The sequence below is a fragment of the Natrix helvetica genome (assembly GCF_964273705.1).
Source record: "Natrix helvetica genome assembly, chromosome: 5".
In the NCBI taxonomy this organism is placed as follows: domain Eukaryota; kingdom Metazoa; phylum Chordata; class Lepidosauria; order Squamata; family Natricidae; genus Natrix; species Natrix helvetica.
The window spans coordinates 31,589,270-31,612,230 of record NC_138551.1 but is presented as its reverse complement, the minus strand read 5'-3'; the positions used below and the strand labels follow the sequence as shown (position 1 = coordinate 31,612,230).

Below are 22,961 nucleotides of genomic sequence, written 5' to 3'. Positions count from 1 at the left end.
GGGGGAAAAAGCCAAAGGAGGGGGGAAAAAGAGACGAGGGGGGGGCGGAGAGTGAAAAGAACTGGAAGAGAATTGAAAATTGTTCGCTACTTCTCTACATTCCTCTAGCTTCTGTTTTTTAAAAATCCAGAAAAGGAAAGAACTAAAGGAAGTTTCGTTTTTGTTTTGATTTTTTTTCCCAGCCAGACTCTGCTTCCTCCTCTCTTTTGGCTATTGTTATTTGAGAGCGGGATCTCTTGAATTCGGTCCCTCCTCCCCGCGAAGACCCCCGAAAAAGTGCAGTCCGAGAGGCAGGAGGAGGAGGGGGGAGGCGCAATCGGTTTTGCCTGTGCGCGCGCCGAGGTCTTTTTTTACTCTTCTTCTTTTATTTTCTCAGCTTCTCGACTGCTTCCTCGGCGCTCCCCCCCAGCTTCCCCCCCCACCCTGCATCCGACCCTTTCGCCCACCCTCTCCTTTTGCTGTGTGTGTGAGTGTGTGTTTTTGGTGCGCGGATGCCGAAGGGGGAGTTCCTGATGCGGTCGCTTTAGTGGCTGATCGTCGCGCGGACTTTGGCAAGAGAAAGGCACGGCGAAGCTGGTTGGAGCGGCGGCGGCGGCGGCAGCGGCTCTTCCTTTCCGTTTTTCCTGCCGTTTGTTGGCGGCTGTTTCCTTCTTATCTCCCCCGCCCTCCCTGCCCCCGATAAATCACTTTTGTTTCGGTGGTTGCAGCCGCAGCTGCCCGCAAAGCGGGGGAAAATGCTCCTGGATGCTGGACCACAGTACCCGGCCATCGGCGTGACGACCTTCGGCTCCTCTCGCCACCACTCCACGGGCGATGTGACGGAGCGTGAGGTGGGACTGGGCATCAACCCCTTCGCCGACGCCGGCATGGGCGCCTTCAAGCTCAACCCTAGCAGCCACGAGCTGGCTTCGGCCGGCCAGACCGCCTTCACTTCGCAGGCCCCGGGCTACGCGGCGGCGGCGGCGCTGGGACACCACCACCATCACCCGGGCCACGTCGGCTCCTACTCCAGCGCGGCCGCCTTCAATTCCACGCGGGACTTTCTTTTTCGCAACCGGGGCTTCGGCGAAGCGGCCGCGGCGGCCAGCGCGCAACACAGCCTCTTCGCCTCGGCGGCCGGCAGCTTCGGAGGGCCCCACGGGCATGGCGAGGCGGCGGGGCATCTCCTCTTCCCGGGCCTCCACGAACAAGCCACGAGCCACGCGTCGCCCAACGTGGTCAACGGGCAGATGCGCCTCGGTTTCTCCGGAGACATGTACGGCCGGCCGGAGCAGTATGGGCAGGTGACCAGCCCGCGCTCCGAGCATTATGCATCCCCCCAACTGCACGGCTACGGCCACATGAATATGAACATGGCAGCCCATCACGGAGCGGGGGCCTTCTTTCGTTACATGAGGCAGCCCATCAAGCAGGAGCTCATCTGCAAGTGGATCGAACCCGAGCAGTTGGCTAACCCCAAAAAGTCCTGCAACAAAACTTTCAGCACCATGCACGAGCTGGTGACTCACGTCACCGTGGAGCACGTTGGCGGGCCCGAGCAATCCAACCACATCTGCTTCTGGGAAGAGTGTCCCAGGGAAGGGAAGCCTTTCAAGGCCAAATATAAACTGGTCAACCACATCCGCGTCCACACGGGGGAGAAACCTTTCCCTTGTCCTTTCCCGGGATGCGGCAAAGTCTTCGCTCGGTCGGAAAATCTCAAAATCCACAAAAGGACGCATACAGGTATGTCTCCAAAGAAATAAACAAACAACCAAACAAACAAAAAAGAGAGAGCCCAAACTTCACTTTCCTTGGGTTTAAAGAGGGCCGTTCGCAACAGTGTCTTTTCGGGAAGGGAAGAGGCCTCGGGAGTCCTGTCAGGGGCCCGTTGCCAGAGCAATCCTAGCCGAAGAAAGCGATTGAATTTCGGGTTGAAGTTCAGCTAAGCGAACAAGAGAGAAACCAGAGTATTTTTTTCTCTAGAGTTTTTAATTTTTGATTTAAAACAAATATTTTTAAATAAGGAAATTCGGAAATATGGGTCCTAACAGCTGGGGATGGAAGGGAGGCGGGAGTAGAAGTTGAGGGGGAAATGGCAGCGATTGAATTTATTGATTTTAATTAATTGGGTCTGACAGCGTTGCTTTGAGAAATCTGGCTAAATATATAGCTTGTTCATTCCAGCTTTTCTTGCTATCATTTTTATTTCTCTGTAAATATTTAATTACGTGAGCCAATTTAAGTAATATGAGCTGTATGGGTTTGTGTTATTACATGCTAGCCTTGGAAAAGGTTTATTGTAATATATCGTAAATCAACAGCACCTTAAAAATATTGCCCTCCCTCCCTCCCTCCCTCCCTCCCTCCGTTCCTTCCTTCCTTCCACATTCTATCATATATGTTTATACGAAAATTGGAAGCAGGCACTGTTCAACCATTTGGAAGTTTAATCAAAGGGTATAATGCATAGGAAGTGAGATAACTATAAAGTTCTATCAGATTATGTGTAGACCAGGGTTGAATAAGGAAAAGGGAAAGTAAACGAAGACAAGGAGTAGCTTTGATAGTGGCAGCGAATTTTCCCTTACCAGGCTGGATTGCCAGTTTTGCTGCAGCAGGTTCACTGTCTGGTGAAATCCTGGGGTTTGTTCTTAAAGTGGAAGAAAAATCCAGTAAACATTTTATTTAGTTCTCCTCTCCCGATATTTCTTGGAATTGGAACGATCTTGTTTTTGTGTATATATGATATTATATCAAAATTAACGGGCATAAAGTCCCAGGTTTGTAACCAGAAGGTTCTTGTTCATTTTTTCAATAGGTGAAAAACCCTTTAAGTGTGAATTCGAGGGCTGTGACAGGCGCTTCGCCAACAGCAGCGATCGCAAAAAGCACATGCATGTCCACACGTCAGACAAACCTTATCTCTGCAAAATGTGCGATAAATCCTACACGCATCCCAGCTCCCTACGAAAACACATGAAGGTAAAAATGATCGTTTCAGCTTTTTCCATGGTACTGAGCTACTCCTTGCTGGGACCTCTTCGCCTCCTCCGCTCGGTGTCGTTCGTCTCCCCTATCCCATCGCCGACTTGGATTATAACCCACCGCTACTTTTTTCGGAGGGGGGAGGGAGAGAGAAAAGAGTGGAGAGCCGCCAGGTTATTTCTTTGCCAAGGGCGTTTCGATCTACAGTGAGTTTGTCCCCAACGATATAGCCACTCTAGAGAGGGTAGATAAAGGGAATGCTCCCAGGCTCAAAAAAATCCCTAACAATTCCAGGGGTTTTTTGCACTGAGAAACGGCCTCAACAATGGGTCCCGCTCCGGATTCACCTGGGGTTAGGCGCTGCTTTGGGGGAAAAAAAGGATTTAAAGCAAAATCTAGATGGTGGGGCTATGAAGGAACCTAGATGGACATGGAAACCTCCCGTTTTCTTGTTTAAGCTTGCGTTAACAGCTCAGGTTTTGAGTGTGTGTGTGTGTCTGTGTGTGATCCAGGCCCATATTTTCTTACACGGCTGGCCCGTCCCGCGAAATTAGCAGAGCTGGCGGAGACTTCAGAACTCCCCGTTGCTCTGGGATCAGGCCGCATCCTGATTAGCAAAGCAAGATTGCGAACTTCTCTCGGTTTCTCTCCTCCTCCCCCTCTCCCTCTTCGCTGGCATATAGAGTTCAATCGGTGAATTGAGCTCAGGGGCTTAGCATGTGGGACAACTAGCTGAGATAGTGCGCATGCACATTGGTGTGTCAGTTAGGCATCCACAACTGTTTAGCTCTGCAGTGTGCACTGTCTGTACGTGTGTTTATGCAAGTATGTACGTGTACATGCATATGTATATTTGTGTATGTATGTAGGTGTATAGTTAAGCGGGGCGTGTATATCTGTAATGAGTATATTTAAGCGATATGTGTATATATGTATACGTGTATATTTAAGCGGTGTGTGTATGTACACACAGAGAGAGAGACTATATACGTACAGACCTATTCAAACAGAGTGTTAAGCTTTTCTCTTTGTTATCTCTTTCTCTGTTTTCCAGGTCCACGAATCCTCTAACCAGGGATCCCAACCTTCCCCCGCTGCCAGCTCGGGTTATGAGTCGTCTACTCCCCCAACCATCGTCTCTCCATCCACAGAAAACCAGACCACGAGTTCCTTATCCCCCTCATCTTCAGCGGTCCATCACACGTCCAGCCACAGTACGCTCACGTCAAATTTTAACGAATGGTACGTTTAAACAAACAAACGAACGGGGGCAAAAAAAAAAAAGCAACCTATTTAAAAGACTCAGAAAAAAAAAACCAACCCGAACACTTTGAAATTGATGAATCTTTTTTGGGGGTGTGTGTTTTGTTTGTTGTTTTTTATATAAATAAATAAATAAACAAATCTATCGATCTACCCAAATGCTGCCATAGACCCAGGAGTGAACCAAATCAAGAATTCTCTCTCTCTTTCCCCCTGCCTCTCCCTCCCTCCCCGCCCGGTCTGGTTTCTTTCCCTCTCTGGTCCCTCTTCTGCTGTTTGCTTTGGTTCCGGGGCCAAAGGTTAGGAGAGCAAAGCCCAAAGGGTTCTGCTGTGTATGAGAGAAAGGCCGGTTTGTGGTGCCATCTTGTCCATGTATAGGGCTTTTTCGATGGGAACCACTGACTGGAGCTCTCACAACTGCATGTTTCTCTGGGCAGCTGCCTCCTGTTTTCTGTAAATACAGAAATACTAGCTTACAATGTACTGTTTGATTTTGTAAATAGTTCTGCCACAAATTGAAATAAGGGGATATGTGAAACGGTGGTCTTTGCATATACTGGGGGAGGGGGGAGGGAGAGGGAGGAGGCTGAAAAAGGGGAAGGGGGTGGTAGAAGATCAACTATTTGTACTGAATGGCAAGGATGTTCTAGTAAATGTGTACCAAAATGTGAATTACTTTGTATTATTACAGTCTAAACGTCAACCTAACAGAATATTATTGGTGTGCTTTTTCTTTTGTATAAAGTGCAAGCATTTCGTTCCAAAGTCCAGTCTAAGTAGTGCAGTAAAATGTTGTTACATGTTCTGTCAAAATAATTCGTATAGTGCAAGCCTGGATCTGCGTGTCAAACTGTTACATTTGTGTATGTAAAGTGATATTAAAAAGAAAAAAGAAAGAAAGGAAAAAAAAAGCTATAAGCTATAATCTGTCCATTGCTTTTGGCAAATACAAAAAATCTACCACATATTGTATATATTTCCCGAATTCCATATTTATCCGCATGTAAAGGTCTGGTTATACATGTTACAGATATTCAATATTTATGGCTAGAAGAATTGGTATGTACAATTTAGTTTACAGAACTGTTTGGTAACATTTCGTACATTATTAAAGATTCTGAAATCCTGTAATTTGTGGTAGGCATCCTTATTGCTTTGGTTGGGGTGTTGCAACTTAGATTTTTTAGGCAGTTAACTTCAGAGTCACCCCTCTTCCCTTCTCCTGGTCTCCCCTTTTCTTCCATGGTGTCACTAGGCAAGCAGCAACTTTGATATAAATGTGATAAATGCATGCATAGTTGTCTCCGTTAGCATGACAGTAGTGTGTCGTTAGTATTAGATTAAAACCTATGGAGCAAAAGTTTTCATTTGCAATATAATTTAACTGGCCATCCTAAGCATCGAGTATATTATTATTGATTGAATTTGTCCTACCGATATTAACAGAAAGGAAATATCATCTGGAGAAAAGAAGGAAGAAAAGAAAGAACATGACCAGAATGTATGCTTGACCAGGGAATTATAGTACCAAACTACTGCAATCAGTAAGGATTGAAATAATTTATATGAGGATTAAAATTAAAACAAAGCAAAACACTGGAGAGGCTTTGACGACAATGTATTTAAAATAACTTTAAAGATGGCCACAATTGACATCTTGTCCTTCCTTTGTAATGATTTATCCACCCCTCCCCCATTTCTAAACCCTCAAACCACACCAACATTTTGGAATCATCCAAATATAAAGCTTTTTAAAATCCCTTCCCTCTATCATTATGCCAACCTTAAAAGCTTCGTACAGAAATGATAACAAAAACAAACTGATCTGAGGAAGGCTGGAGTTTATGTACTTTATCTTTTTTTTTAGTGTCTCCCCCCCCCTTTTTTTTTTTACTTAAGAAATCTGTTCTGCTGGCTGGCAGTAATGCAGTAAAAAATATGTCTTTGTGTATCAATATTAGTTGTGCATAATGACTGTGGCACAATTCCTTTTTTAAAAAAAATCAGATTGCTTCTCTTTGCAATTTAGTTTGATAGATTTGCAAGCTGTGGTGCTTCTCTTAACTTAGTGATGCTTGTAGAAACTGCTAGGCTTTGTTCCTGGATGTAGCTTGCATGATCGCCCCATTAAGCAGACAACATTTCAACAAGACAACACAGATCACAAGCTTGGCTAAAACTCTCTCTGTGTCGGCTATCATGTCACAGAGTGAATTACATCTGGTGACCTCTTCATAGTTCAAGGAGGTATATGTGTGTGCGTGTGTGTGTGTTTGTGTGCGAGTATGTGCACCCACGCCCCCGTGATAGGTGTTTTTAAATTCAATCAATCAGTTCAAACTTCTAGAGTGAGAAAGATTTGGGATGGGCAAAACAACTTGGTATGGATTCATTCATTGTTTCCAATGCTTAATGCCTTTATCGGTTAACTATTTTGCAATGCAGTGCTGTAATGGGAGTATTCATTGTGCTTGTTTGAAAATAAATGTCATTAGGGGAAGGAGATGCTGTGTTTACTCTTGCTTGAATGTTTACAGCTGCAATCCGGTATACAATATCCTGAAAATAGTTCTTCTAAATGCAATAAGGTTTACTTTTGAACAGAAATGGCCTTGCATTCTTCATTCAGCCAAGATAGGCCTGCACAGAAGAATTTAAATGCAGAGAGGAGAAAATGTGTGTGTGTGTGTGTGTGTGTGTGTGTGTGTGTGTATCTCCAATGCAGACAAACACACCCTTGCCATTTTTTTTTCAATAGCAAAGATCAGATATAGCAAGCTAGCAAAGTTGGTTGCCTCATCTGTCTGTCTCTTGTCTGTTTTTAAGTTATGCTTTCTAGAAAATGCTATTCCAGCCATAAACTCATTTAGTCTTTCAACATTTAGTCTTTCAACATGAAGAGCGCCACCTTGTAAAGTCTACAGTAACTGAACCAACTTCCTTAGAGAGAGCAGAGAACCTACCGTAGAGGCAAAAACACAGAGAGCAGCAACCGAAAGACACATTGGGAATCAACCGAACCCTAAAGGAATGCAACCTACTGACAAAATTTAGCATTTTGGCCTTATAACTTTGTTTTAAATGTAGTCGATTTGTACTGGGGACGATGTTCTTTTCTTTTTCAAGGGAAAATAATTATGGTTAAAAATAAGAGGAGCCAGTGGGTATAACAATCTCCTCCCTACCCACACTCTGATACTCACCTACATTTTTTAAAGGATTGATTGTTTCGTGGTTAGATAATATTTAAAAGAGGAATGCGACTCCCCCCCCCTTTTTTTTTTTGGCTGTGCACTTCTCAGCCTTTTTTCCTTCTATGTTGTGTGGGTTCAGGAACAGGGGTTTTATCTGAATTTGATGAGTACTCATAAGAGTATTTTAGCCAGTGGATTAGAACATGGTTTCCCCTACATTCTATTTAAGGTGTGTATGTGTGTGTGTGTGTAGATATTTTTTTAATCAACTGGATTAACAGGCTTCTCAAAATCAGCAGTTAGCCATTCTTCTCCTGCTATACAATTCGGAAACCCGGGAAGAAAGTACAGCATGTGTAAAATTATATGGCAGTTTTATGTTTTTAGATCTGAACAGGTTTTATATTTATGCATAGAGGCATGTGTGTATACGAGCATGCATCTGTGTTTACACCCCCCCCACACACACACTTTATTGTATAAAATAAGATACTGTTGTTCCTTATATGAATGCTTAACTAACCTTGCCTTGATGTAAGAAATCAGTACCTGGCTAAAATCATCACCTTCAAAGACATCTTTTTCTTCCTTCTTCTCCCTCTTCTTCCCCATCTTTATTTTAAAGGCTCGATATAAGGATGCTATGTATGGAGAGTTTGCATTAAACGGCCATTTAAACTTCTGCACCGTCTGTCATTGCGAGGGTACTTTTAATGGCTTTGTGAGATGTATTTTTCACACTTTTCTTCATGGGCTATTAAGTCTAGAAAGACGGGAAACGCTGGTTGAGAAATATGAATTGCTAGCGTCTGTTTAGCGGGAGACTCAGACAATGCACAAGCGAACTGCTGGAGCGCGCGGAGTCGCGCCTTTAGATTACGAAGGCTGTCGCCTGCAGCCCAGACGGCCTCGCTGCTGCTTTGCTGTAGCCTTTCCACCCCCTGCGAAGGACAGGACGGGGTTTCAAGCAAGGGGGAATCTTCGACCACCACCCGGATTCCTTGCAAAGCGGTCTGGATACAGCCGTAGCTGCGTTGGTTTTCTGGGCAATCCCAAACAGGGCGCAAAATTCCTTTTTAAAAAAAGGGCGTGGGATCACCACTCAGAGTTTAGAAACCTTACTTCGCAGCAAGGGAGCCACCGGTCTGTATTACTTTCGCAAACATCTGACCACAACAGCCGTGGATCCTAACAGTTCAGAGACGAATTGTGTACCGAATTACATTTCCCGCAATTCTATCAAGCCTCCTCTTTAAAACAAAAAACAAAAACAAAACCCCGGACCTTTTGTCTATACAAAACCAATTACACAACGTCAAAAATATCTAAATCGGTTAAAAACGGGTGAAACGCGTAGAAAGTATTCATAGTTAATGTGATTTAAGAGGAGATCTCAAATTATCCTTTTAAGGTTTAGCTGTACTTAAAAAAACACTAAAACTTATCTGATGGCTAAAACATGTGGGAATATTGAAAATTGTAGACGTTATTATATTGGGAGTAACTAACATTTTTTTGCAGGTTTAACAACAAGTTTATAAGATGTTGTTTGTCTTCGTGAGCATTTACACCTGGATCTTAAAAATGTGAAAACGTGACTTAGGATTGCACTCCTGGATGGAAAATGAAATTGCATTTTGAATTTTCATGGACATCTCACTGAATATTTGCTGTTTTCCCCACAGCATCTCAGGAAATTTATTCTTGAATAACTGCTTAGTATTTGGATATAAAAGAATTCATGTCAGAGGCCTTTCTGATTCCTAATTGAAAAGGAAAAAGGAAAGGGTCACGGGGAATGGAAACGAAACAGGAACCATCATTTTCAAACAAATTACCAAACGATGCAAATTAAGGAGTGCTTTCTAGCACTGGTACAACAGTTGGTGCCTTTTAGAAGAAAGTAAAGCATTTTTAATGCAAGTGAATAGAACTTTTTTGTCACATCTTGTTCACTGATTTCAGCGTACCTATTGATACATCCACAGCATACAGGATTATTATTCTACTTATTTTACACATTTGTTCGCACTTAGCCATGCAAATGGGTTTGTGCATATGTGCATGAACTCCCCCACCACCATACCAGTATTTTTACACATACTTGAATAGATATAACCTGCACTGAGGAGGTAACAAGTGAAGGTCTGGAGACATTCCTTTATGGCAGCAAAGGAGAAGGCAAAATAAAGAGAAAGCTCCAGCATTTTCAAGATGGGCACAACAGAAGATAAAACAATGAAGTCATCAAACAATGTGGGATTAGGCCTGGCTAGCAAAATCAATCCTGGTCAGTTAAAGAGAAAGGATTTTTGTGGGGACAAGATCACTGTTTTAAAGAAGGCAACCATTATAAAAAGTCATGATTTATTCAGACATATTTCCCACATTACCCCATGCTTTTATTTTGTGTGTGTGCATGCGTGCACATACACACACATGCTTTTTTTGTCAATACAGTGGGGTACATTTTTTTAAAAAAATTAACACGCAGATAATACAAACATTTTATGAGTCAGCAGCACATTCTTGATCACAAAATTATATTAATACTCAGTTCTGTGTTTACCTCTTTTTTTCTAAGAAGCTTTTACATTTTGTGTGTTTGGATTTTATAGTGCATGATATTTCCCATGCACTATGAAATACATTTCCCTTCCCATTTTTGTTTCTCATTCCAAATCTGTCTGTCCCAGACATTTGCCACAATGGATGCTATTTAGTTTACACCCATTTTAACTTAACTGTAAGTATATGGTTGAAGATACCAACATAAAATATATTATCAGATTCGAGCCTTCTCTATTGATGAATGTACATATGAATGAGTGTGCACATCTCTGTCTCTATTATCTATCTATCTATCTATCTATCTATCTATCTATCTATCTATCTATCTATCTATCTATCTATCTATCTATCTACCATCATCTATCTATCATCTATCTATCTATCTATCTATCTATCTATCTATCTATCTATCTATCTATCTATCTATCTATCTATCCATCTATCTACCATCATCTATCTATCTATCTATCTATCTATCTATCTATCTATCTATCTATCTATCTATCTATCTATCATCTATCTATCATCTATCTAACTATATCTATCTATCTATCTATCTATCTATCTATCTCCTTTGACATGATAAAATCAGTGTTAAGCCTGTCTCTTTCTCCTAGGTTCTGTAATTCAGATCTGCTGCATCTTTGTTTAATAAGAAACATGACCATGTGAAACCAGAGGGCTATTTTTACCATGCAGCTGGAAGCTGTCATCAATTGGTAACATTTATTTCAGTTTTAGAATGCTAAAATAAAATAGCATGAAGTTTCCAGATGACGGCCCTATTGGACAGGGGCTTTGGAATAATAGTAAATCAAGTTAATTGCAAGGTAGGTGTATAAACACGCACGCATTTTATGCAGATACCTTAGGAGAATCAGCCCAGGCAGCGAGATCTTTGTGTCTATGGCAATTCTCACTTGTGAAACAGCAGCACCGCCCAAGCCGGTCTGAAAAACCACGGAAATGGAAAGTTTGCTAGGCACGGAACAGTAAAATTAAACCCATTGGAAGCCGCACTTGTATCGATGAGAATCTTAAGCATGTGTTTGCTATGGATTTCTTCTGGGGCTTACGTGTATTCAATGTTAGGGCCTGTAGTAAACATTTGCATCAGTACGTGGTGGTAGGCAGGACAGTACCGCACGCCCACCTCGAATGTTTACATTTAAACAACCTCTTTCTTCCATCCAATTTCTAGAAGCCCTTGTTAAATTTTCAGCGCAAGTCACTCCCGTCCCGTTTGTTTCCTGGGGACTCGCGCGCGTTTGCAGGAAAGAGAGGCCTCGCTTTTCGTGCGTGTTTATGGAGCCGAAGGGGACGGCTACAGAAGGGGGAAAAATAAAAATAAATCGCATGAAACGAAACGACAAGAAAAAAAACAAAACAAAAACCCAACTCTCTCTTTCGCAAAGGCGTCTGCTGATTTTTCCAGATTGGCTCTTTGGCCAATAAAGGAAGCGAAAGGAAAACAAAAGAAATCTGGGGAAGGCCAAGGAAGGCTTTCCTTTCTCCGTTCAAAGGAGCGTTCTTGGAAAAACAAAATAAGACCGCATGCTCAGAAGCCTCGCTCTGCTTTTTTTTTTTTTTTGGCCGCACCGAGGATCTGCCAGACTTCTCCAATGGCACCGAGCGAGCCAGGTTCCTCGCTTTTAAGTACGCGCACACACTACCCGGGGCTAGAGTTCGAGCGCGCCGCGCATGCGCGCCTCCCACCCCTGGGCAGAGCTTCCACGTGCTGTTGAATATTTATAACTCAGCACTTCCTAAACTGTCTGGAGAAGGTAACCGCACAGAGCCTAAATCATCGCGAAAACCGCTGGCGTGGCTCCCGAAACAGTTGGGTTGGGGGGTCGTTGGTGGGGCTGGGAGGAAGAGAATATGTGCACGTGCATGTTTTCCCGATATCGGCGGTGGTTTAAGTGAGATCGTACGGCAAACAAGGCTCAGCAGAAGGTTCGGCAAACCTTGCGGGCTCCTAGCAAACAACGCCAAGTGGCGGGGAGGCGGGGGCGGGAGAGAGAGAGACTCCCTACGATGACAGCAACAGCGCGGTTCTCAAGCAGCTCGTTAGGACGACGCTGGTTCGGGCTTCACGTGTTCCCCTCCCTTCGGTTAGCCAATGATTTCTATTGCATTAAGGAAGATCCATCCACTCAGGCCCGGAAGGGATCTCTTCGGGGGCTTCGCTCTGGTTTGTCTGCCAGACTGAACATACCTCCTTTCCCCCCGACCCTGCTATATAGTTGATCTTTCAACGCGGGCCCTTCAGCATAGCAAAGGGTTTTTTTTAAGGTCTGCTCCGTCTAAAGACATTAGATGGCAAACACACAGGAGAAATTGAGACGTTCCCGAACCTTCATTCCTTTGCCTCGACTGCTCCCGTGCAGGCGACCAGCTCCAGCCACACCCCGCCTCCTGACCCAGGTTCGTCTGGTCGTCTGAATGGCAAGAGAAGCTTGACAAACTAGGAACAGGCATCCCGAATGGGGAACTCTAGAAGGGAGCCGGAGATCTCTTGATCGAAGAGATTTTGGAAATCCTCAGGGGGGGAAAAAGAGGGAATACTGACAACAACAAACGCCATGATGACGACAGAAAAAAGGTTGCATGCTTTCTGACGGGTTAACATGCGGTGTATTGTACGCCTGTAAATGCAAATCCTGTTTTCTAGTCTTTGTTAGGAGCAGGAAGTCGCCCTGCAGGTTACCCGCCTTGGACGGCTATGTTTAGCAGCCTCACAACTCAGGCAAAGGTCTTGGGTTTCAGCCCACACCGGCCTACTGAAGTCATAAGAGGGCACTGACTGGAGGAGCTGTTTCTCAGAGTTTCTCGTAGTTCTCGGTTGGGGGTGGTGGGGTAATGCGGATGCGGGCGATGTCAGCCAACTATAGAGCAGTAGCTGACTTCTTCACCCTCCGAACACCGTTCATTCTCGGCTTCAGCGGCCCTCCTCCAACCGTTCCGCAGTGGCTCAGGAACGGCTCATCCTCCCCCGACTAGTCCTTTGCCTTCAGCATTGTGAATGGGGCCCCGAGACGAGGCCCATCTCTCGTTTACAAGGTTTCACCAGGGCTGGTGAATGCCCAGTCTTTCTCCCTCTGCCCCCCTTTCCTCTCTCTTCTTTTATGGCAAATAATCAGACACTATCTAGAAATTCTATATTATTCCCCCCCCCCTCAAATAAACCCAACACACACACACACACTCCTTTCTTGACCACCCGCTTTCCGTTTGGCGTCCTAGAAACTTCTCCCCTTGCCTCCCAAACGTAAAGAGGCGCTAAAGCCAGGTTTGTACATAAAAATATTTCCGTGATTATTGGATCTTAACTTAAAAGACCACTTTCTCTTCTTTAAATAGCGTGTTGAAGAAACGAGGGGGAAAAATGACGTGTGTTCCCCCACCCCCTTTCCCCCTTTTAAAGTGCAACTCCTAACAGATTGATTATAGCCCTACAATCTGGCCAGCATATAATATATTATTTCGCCGAGAAGGGAAGAAGATTGGTGATTTTTGAAAAGCGGAATGAAACGCAGAGGCGCGCGCGCGCTTTCACATTCTCCCCCACTCCTTGATCACGTGACCGGTCAGCCGCCGACAGATTTATTTCGTTCAAAAGGTGGGCGAGAAAAACATCCGGCTCCACCATTGTTGATTCTCTTTCCTTTCCGACTTTGTTTACAACCCATGCGTGCTCTCTAAATACTCCTGCCAGTCCGCATCCTTTATTTGCACTTACTAAGCTGTTGTTTACCCTCCTTTCCACTTTCCTAGGTGATTTTATCCCCCAAAAGAAAGCGGTTTAGAGATCTTTTCCTTGAGAAGAAAACATTAAAAAAAAAACAAGCCTTGGCAACAGGTTGATCCACGCACTTGCAAATGCGGGAAAGCCACCCCACATGCCTCTTAGAGGTTTTGCACACTCCTCCTCCGCGCCCCGTTGGTTGGCCAGTGTATTATTCGAATAAGCGTCTTTCTCGTTTTCTTAGGGAATAAATTATAAGTAAAACAAACAAAAAAAATCCACCCACCTCGCCACAAATACACCCAACGTATCGGAGAGCTTGGAAAGATTTTGTCTACAAAATGCTACTTTATTGTAAGGGGTTATTTCCGCCTTTCCTTCGCTCGCTTGCCCTCTAAACCAGCCAATACCCCCCCCCCGCGCGCATTAACCCCTTTGGTTAGCTGGAGGGAATGTGAAACTGAGATTTGGCCCTGAGTTTAATCTCCCCCGTCTCTCCTCAGCTCCCCGCTCTCTCGCTCTCTCTCTGCCTATAGATCTGGCACGGTCTTGCTCTCTTAACTCTCAGATCATTGTTCAGGTGGCGGCGGCCAGAAAGAGCAAGGCAGCGCTGTGCTCTCACTTCCTCCTAGCTTCTTTAAAAAAAAAAAGGGGGGGGGAGAAGCATGCCTCGTCCAACTTTTCCTTCAGTTATTCACTCCTCAATCTCACTGGCATGCTTTTGCCGAAAACCTACTACACTCCAGTTTTGGTAAGTGGGACGTCGGTCCGTTGCAAAGATGGGGCGCCGAGCTGGCTGCGTGCGTGTACCTCGTAGAAGTGTGGGTGGTTTGTGTGCGTGCGCGCGCGCGTGTTTTAATACCGAACATAGTCTGCCCAGCACCCGTGTCCTTTCGCGTCAAGCAGCCCCGAGTCAAACTTATGGTGGCGTCTGAAATCTCAATAGAAATCAGCACGGTCGCTGTTCGCTGGCTGGGACGGACTTCGGGGACACGCAACCCCGGAGCCGGTTGGCAACTCGGCCGCCGCTCGTTGTTGCGATCGCGGCGGCTGTTAAGGTCCGCGTCGAGGAGAGCCGAGCGCTCGTTTTGCCTTACCTTCATATTTGCTGTTTGCAACGGCTCGTCGTCATATAAAACAGGCAGCTGCCAGCCACGGGAGGCTCTGAGATATCATTGGGCTAGCATTGCGGGGTGATTTGAAATCTCATGTCAAATGTTCCCTCGAAGACAACCCATAGGTTTAATAATTGCTATGGCGGAAAAACAAACCCTTACAACTTTTTTAAAAACAAGCATTTACAGCACAGCCCGAGGCGCCGTTTTACATTATTGTCATAAATGGTTTCCGAGCGCAGAGCTGATATTAAAATCTAAGGCTGATTGAAATTTATAGGCATTTAAGGGTAAGCCTGATTTGAATTTCACCTTGCCTACCACCCCACCCCACCCCCGCCGCCCCTTCTAGGATGTATAGGGAAGTGAACCCAACCGCTGCGTAGAGTTGACCTTTGGCTGACACCCCTGGGTGGAAGGCGCTTTGCAAATGAGGGGTGGAGGAATTAAAATTAAGCTGAATTTTGGTGGCGTTCGACGAAGTCCCATGACATTCGCCCGAGGCTCAGCTCTCCAGGTCTGGAAGTTCCAGCAAAGTTCAAGGGAATCGGAACAGCTTCCTCGGGATCTCCCTGATAGTCACAAGGGGGAGAAAGATGATTCCTCCGGGCTATAGGGCACGAACAGCAGCCGTGGCGCCTTCAAGTTCAGTGGCACTTCCCGTTCTTCGAAAGCTTTAGCTTTATTCTCACTTTAGCTTTATTCTCACTTTTGGGGTGAGGGGGTGGGGTTGGGGAGAGAGAAGTTACGATCACAGTAGCTTGTGGCGCGGTGGTTTTCGAAGCAGGAAAACAAGCGCGTGGAAGCGGGTGCTAACAAGCAGTGCGACTTTCTTGTGGGGCGGGGGGAGTAAGTGACAACCTTACGCATTCTTCGAAAACCTTTTTCGAGCGTGGATCTGAATCTGCAGCGCCCAGGGCAATAACCAAAGAGCTTGGCTAAGAAGGGAACGCTAAGATGGGAGGAAAAGGTGACATTTCGCTTTCAAAGCAAATGCCCAAACCAACCCCGGTTCCTTTCTCTTTCTGATTGGTTTGGGGGAGGGGGGGGGGGAGAAGAGGTTTCTAAAACTTTACCGGCGGCGTTTGTGAGACGGTCCTTATAAGTTTAACCAAAGTCCTGGTACGCATGCCTGTTACGCAGGAGGGGCATTATGTAAAATATGAAGCTGCTGAAAGCGATGCGGTGATACCAGACTTCCCACGGTCTAAAGGGTGAAGGCTGGACATAAGGCTAGAATATGGCAGTGGGGGCTGCGGAGGACGCCTCCCCCCATGTCTTCACGCACACCTGCCCCCTACCCTTGTTCAACCCTAGGAAGTTATTTAATGAAATCGGGCCAGCACTGACAAGTTCTACAATAGGTCGGTCCATGCACTGTTGCTTTCAATAGGAGCCCCACTCCCCCCCCCCCCCCAGCATTTTGACTAAGTGGTATTCACTTCATCGTTTCCCCGGTTCCCATGGTGAAGTTTCTCTCTGGAGCCAGAAACACGAATTTCCATCATTTGTGGAATGTCTATTCCACGAATGATGGAAATTCTATTCCATCTATGGAATTTCTATGCTTTCCTCACATTGAATGGGCAGTGCTTTTCCTCCCAGGCTCACGTCGGTGAAACTCAGGCCTTTAAGCAATGTTGCAGAAGGCGCAGGTCTCCTGGAATTGGGAATAAAGGCTCTTCGGTAGGTAAGGAAGGCGGAGGCGGGCGGACTATCTACGAGGACCAGGCAATTTGTGGGATTCCAAAAGTCTATTCCCCCTTGACCAAATTCGGACTTCTTAGATGAATACACCTTCCTATTTGGAAAGAAATATCGGCCGTCTAATACATATTATCCAACCATTCTTTCCCGAGAATACAGGGATGGTGTCGATCCGTTTTACCCATGTCCTTCACGAGCTGCTTATACCCCAAGAACTTTGGGTATGGATGGTCTCGTGACCCTAGGAGGATTCACAGAAAGGTAAAGGATGACCCTACACACCTAGCGCCCTTTCCCGAGAATCTCCTCTAAAGCAGGAGATTGGATTTTTTCTGTGCTCTGTGAAATGAGAAAAGTGCCTCCCGCGGAAGTTTTGGAAAGTCTGTTTTTTTATTGATCCCTTCCGTTACTTCGTTACGTTGTTTTAGACGAAACAAGCCGGATGTGGCTGGCTCTTTGGAAGACGGGCATTCCAAAGGAAACGCGAATGAAAAAGTCCAAGAAATATATATTTAAAGAGACAAGCGAGAAGTGCAATCTTAACAATAGCGGCTTTGCTTTCCGCAGACCTTGGCTTCCCTTTGCTCCATGGAGATTTGGTCCCCGGTGGGCTGCATTCCGATGACTCACCTTGGCATTTAATTCCCAACACGGGTCAGATCAACTTGCTTCCAAGAAAAAGCCTAATTTAGCCTGGAGGTGTTGGGGAAAAAGCTGGCTACTTCTATCAGGAAATAGTGCTTAAGCTATTAGCTCGATGCCCCCACTCTTGTTTTCAATGAGACCCGAAGGTAGTTTTAAATAGGCTTGGAATCGATAGGATGTCAGTCTGAATCGAAACTGTGCGTGGTCTTCTGTAAGAGTTCGAATCCCATTGCCATCAATGAGACTGAATTATTGTGTGTGTGTGTGGGGAGGGGGGGCAATTAGAAACTGTACTGTAGTCCGCGGGCATGGATTTCGGATGGAGATATAGATCTTCCAGAAACATTTGTACTGTTTTGAGAAGAAACCTCAAATATCTGGCTAGGCTGTCAGTGCTATCAGTCCTTCTCACATCCCTTTTCTTGTCTGAAATTTGCCAAATACAAAGGCCTGTTTCCAAAGATCATACAGTTTGATCAGAGCTAAATTTAGCAGAAAAAACACCTCCCACCTTAATAAACCAGGGTATTACTTTTACAAGAAAAAAGGTAAACCTAACAAAGTTTCAAAATGGAAGAAATCGTGGCAAGTTTAAAAAGTGTTAACAGGGCAACTTCTGTTGCAAAAAGTGGGTTTCAACTGATAATATCCGGCAAAGAGGCATAGGCTGTAAATAAATTAAACTGTTTAAATAAGTTAAACTGTTTCCAACCAGGTTTTAATTGCCAAATTTCACATAAAAGCTGATTATAAATCCTTCCTGTCCTATCTGCATTCTGCAGTCTGTCATTTTTTAGGCTACTTTGTTATCTCTAGAACATTTAGTTAATTAATCATGCCTACATTTTTCTTTTCTTGTCTGGAACACAGTTTATGGAAAGCAAAATCGCTCAGCATAAAATGCTCTTTAAAAAGGCTGTTTAAGTCTCTCTCTCTCTCTTTCCCCCCTCCCACTCCTTATCACTGTTTTAGCATGCTTGGTGTAAGGCAGACGCTGGAATCCTAAGGCAGAACTATCGCCCTATTGGTATGCTATGTCCAGACTTAGAGCAAAAAGGATCATTAAATGGATGGGAACTGGAAAAATGAGTGTGTGTCTCTTTGTGGGTATAAGCAATGTCTTCTAACCTCATATTCATTGATAAATTTAATGTCAATTGTACTAGCATCTGAAAGAAGTCCATATCGATTACAACAGAATTTCTTTTGCCTATTAAAATTAGGATCGGGCAAAAAAAAAAAGGGGGGGGGGGCTTGCGTATTTATTGGAAGATCAACTTCCTTTCTTCCTGCTTCTCTTTCTCTTTCTCCTTTTATTGGAGACAACCATTATAATGAACACTGGTCATCCTATAATTCAGAACTAATCCTATTAGTTAATTCTATTGTTTATATCTGGAAACTGGAAGAAAGTATTGTGTGAAGTTATGGATCTGATGCAACATTAATGTCACTGTCCCTACGAAATGTTAGAACAGTCAGCTTAGCCTGTCTGAACGAGCATTCTCCCTATTTAATCAGTTTCCCTGGCTTTTCTTTGCTCTTGCACTTATCATTGAATGTTCCTGACTGCAAGGCATAAAAGGCCGAATGGTAGATACATTTGAAGATGTGTTTCCATAGACTTAGGGAAATCCCTTGTATATCCTTTGAATTAACTGGTTCATGGATAGGGATAACTAAGAGGAGCAACAGACGCCCTTTTCCCTCCTCTCACACACAAAGTATTAACATATTATTTCTAATGGGGTTCCATGCATAGTATACCTCCATCTATCTTTCTTATCCTCAGTTGGGAGATTCCTGTTGCTTTATTGGGCTCCAGATCAAATAATAAATCACAGATGCTGGTAAAATGAATTCAGGAATACAGAAATGCTTTTGATGGTTCTTATATTTTCCTTGAATTGAGCATTTAGACTGCAATTCGGCAGTCATTGATAATGTACCAACAAACTTTATATATATATATATATATATATATATATATATATATATATGTGTGTGTGTGTGTGTGTGTGTGTGTGTGTGTGTGTGTGTGTGTATGTGTGTTACAACCCCTGGTATACCCAAATATTTATTTATTTATCAGCACAAATACAACACACACACACACACACACACACACATACACACACACACACACACATATCGAGAGAGAGAATTGTCCTGGGATAAATTTATGTACTTTATAATGATGATGTTGATGATGGTTTTCAATCCCAAACATTTCAATTAAGAAATATAATTGTCTCCTCTACATGGGAAATGGGAAGTGACTGTAATGAATATTAAATATATCTCCATTAACAAATGTACTTAATTCTAACTCGGAAGAACTATTGAATTGTTTTTACTGAGAAGTAAGTCCTACTCATACTCTTTAGTCAGCATCTTTATGATTCTAACAGGCCAAAGTAACCCTTAAATAATTATTGTGAAAACAATTCTACAACCAATACATGCATTAATATTTTTTTTTGATTTTTTTTTAAAAAAACCCTACTAACACAGTTATAAAAGAATTAAGGCATGAACAAACATAAAGGTTTTGTAGCAATGTTTTACTACCATTATCAACAAATGAAAACTCATTTACCTATCTTCTTTTAAAAAGAATTTAACAGAATGAATGAAGGGCTGCCGAAACCAAATAATTAACAACATGCATTTGATGTATTTATGATGCAATCATTTCAATTAAAAAATACTCATGATTTTCTTTTTAATGTCATAAAGTCAAATTCTTTAATTAATTTCAAAGTACTTTGATAATATTTATGGTGTTTTCATTTCTTACAAACTTAAAGTATCCCTTGTCTCACTGATTTCAACAACATTTTCTCAGAATGACACTAAAAGGATATTAAGGGCAATAGTAGTTTTATTTTAAAAATACATACCCATGGATCATCTCACAATTGCTTTTGACAAAGGGCGTGGGTAAAGGAATAAAGTATTGGGAAGGAATATCACCGAGTTCACTGGTATCTTAGTGTGTATGTTTTCTAGTAATATTTTATTCTTTTCTCCATACAAGAAAGGCACAATTTTCTTTCTTGTTGTAATAACAATAGTGAGTTTAAAATATATGTCTAAGCCTCTCTCTCTCTATACACATTTGTAGATATATATCCTTCTGTCTGTCTGCATATCTGTCAGTCTAGATACACGCACAAACACACAGTTGTATCTTGGATCCTGTGTATTGATATCTCTATGATGTTATTCATGGGTCTTTGTCCAATACAGAATCTGCTGTGCTTTAACTCCACTGTCAGGAACAAGTTTAATATGGTCAGTTGGTATTGTGTCATGGCCAAAATTAAATCATCTGTGTAGATTATTATAGAATATTGTATAGAAAAAAATGGGGTGCAATGTCAGGAAAGAAAGAAAAACTAAAATTTATTCTGATTGGAAGTAAGCTGCATCAGTATCAGTTGCACTTCCTTAAACATAATCAGGATCATTGGAAGACCATTTATTACTTATAATCAGTAACTATTAATATATATTATTGATACATTAATGGCATATCAGGATAAATAAAACTAATAATCCTTAAATATTGTTATTTATACTGGATTGTACTTTTACACACCAAATACTTACATAAGAGGCTTTATAATCAATGGTCTGAACCATAGCTGCCATAATGATTGCTAAAAATTTATGGAATGAAGAGATACACATTGTATATAGCTGCCCCTTTCCCCAATACTTAAATAGGTATATACCCACATACGCATTTAACAGGCTGGAAGTCTGTTAGAAGTCATTTTTCTAGAGATATGCAGAATGTGGACTCTTCCTTTGAAAAGCTTGTATGGGAGTAAAAGAGCAAATCTTTTTATTAAGGGACAGCAGTATAATATATATGTAGAGAAAAGAATGAAAAGGTAATTAGAAAGAAAAGAAAAGTAACAGAGTTTAAGGAAGGTAAATTCTATATTAGAAAGCAGGTTGTATGCAGAATTTATGGGAATGAATTGAAAGAATATAAACAATCTGGTGTATATAGCATATTTGCATGTGTTGCAATATGTTTTTCTTTTTTTTATCTATTTTCTTCTTGCCATGATGACTTTTAAACATGCAGTGCAATTTCTCTTAAATAGGTGTACAAAATGATACCATCTTTCAAATAAAGACTGTGTAAGCTGTTTGATAGCTTGCAATTATGGCAACCCTGGATCTATGCTTGGTGTAAAACTATAAATCCTAAAAACACCTTCTGTTATTTCTAACATACCGTGCTGTATTTTAGAGAGGTCCATGAATTTTGTTCCAAGGAAAATAAAAATAGGGAAATAATATAACTATTAGATTCTATTGCTTCAGCATATGGCATGGTAAATGTATGAAGATTTACAAAAAGGGTTGTGACAACATGGTGTGCAGCTGTGCACAGCGCCATTTAATCGTCCGATTTAATAAAATAGTTTCTCAGAACCTCATTGACAATCACAGATTGCACACCAAGTTTTGGAATGTCCCTTTTCCAACACCGTTATTATTACTTCATCCTCAAATCAGTTCAAAAGCCCATTCTTCTCTTGCTTTGAAAATAATATTTATGGCACTTCAAAGAGAAATCTAGGAGAAGACTGAAATGCTTTCTGTAACACCTTTGTGCAACATTTTGCCCATCTTTCCTCCTAATAATTTAAAAGAGAGCTTGACAATTTTCTTGGATTACATGATGGTACACACATGCTTCTTTCTGTCAGGAAAAGCTTTTTCTTTTTTTCAAGACTCAACAGATAGTTCTTTAAAGTTTGCCTTGGGTAATAAGTGGTTATTTGGAGTATATACAATATGTCTGTGATTAGCAATATATTCTGCCATGACATACTTAGCGTTCACATAAAATTATTATCTTGGAAACCGTACAGGTTTAGAAGAGAATTTAGATTGCCATGTTGTGACCAGAAGTTTCTGTCTGCCGTTACATTCCACACTTTGCTTCCTTATTGCTTGTGCCTCTTTTTCTTTCTTCTCATCTTATAAAGTGATCTTATAAAGGACAAAAAGCTGATAATATAAATAAAAATAAAAACAGAGCTGGGGAACATCATGCATCAATGTACCAAAGAGCAATATCATTTCCCCAGTCTTATATCTTCCTACTCAGAAACAAAGAAAAGTGTTTTGCTTGGAGTAAAAGTACTACAAAACCCTTCTGTAGACACAACTCCCAATGTTTGAGGTCATGTCTCATCCCCTTTTTATGCAGTTGCCCAGATTCCTTAGGTGCATCCTAATTTATGACAAAAAGGACTGCTGAAAATGTTAATAAAAACAAAGCTTCCATTTATTAATAGGTACCGCCGTGGTGCATAAATACAGTGTATATTTATGTGATTCTCACAATCATAACAACAAGCAGAGATGATAGAAGCCAAACTAATCACATAAGCAATGAGTGACAACCCAATCACTCAATCACTCAACATTGGCAGATGCAGGATATGCTTTAAATACAGGAGAAATGTTCTATAAAGCTATGAGCAAGCGTGGAGTCAGGCAGAGGTGAAAAAGCAGCAGTATAGACAAGGCCCAGGGGGGAATATTGCAGTGTAATAAGTAAACAAGAAGTAAACAAAACAGATTGGCTTTCCAGCACGGAATTTAAAATCCTTATTTCCAAGTTTTACATAAAGCAGTTAAATTCTTCACTGTAAGCTCAAGACATAACTTACTTTATTTCACTGCAGTTCATTGAACTGAAATAAAACTAATTCCTCT

At 42.5% G+C, this 22,961-nt stretch overlaps 1 protein-coding gene and 1 long non-coding RNA gene across 2 annotated transcripts in view; both read left to right on the top strand.

Moving 5' to 3' along the window:
• Positions 1 to 734: 734 nt before the first annotated feature.
• Positions 735 to 4,266, top strand: LOC309393321 (zinc finger protein ZIC 1; the record flags this gene model as incomplete). Its single annotated transcript, XM_081955362.1, has 3 exons — positions 735 to 1,725; positions 2,801 to 2,964; positions 4,022 to 4,266. 3 exons carry the CDS (start codon positions 735 to 737, stop codon positions 4,217 to 4,219), a joined length of 1,353 nt encoding a protein of 450 aa, XP_081811488.1. The 3' UTR covers positions 4,220 to 4,266.
• Positions 4,267 to 14,218: 9,952 nt separating this feature from the next.
• LOC309393323 overlaps positions 14,219 to 22,961 on the top strand; it is a 37,766-nt gene continuing 29,023 nt past the window's right edge. The window contains exon 1 of the long non-coding RNA XR_014175568.1: positions 14,219 to 14,494. This is a non-coding gene — a long non-coding RNA (uncharacterized lncRNA). The remainder of the gene's footprint in view (positions 14,495 to 22,961) is intronic.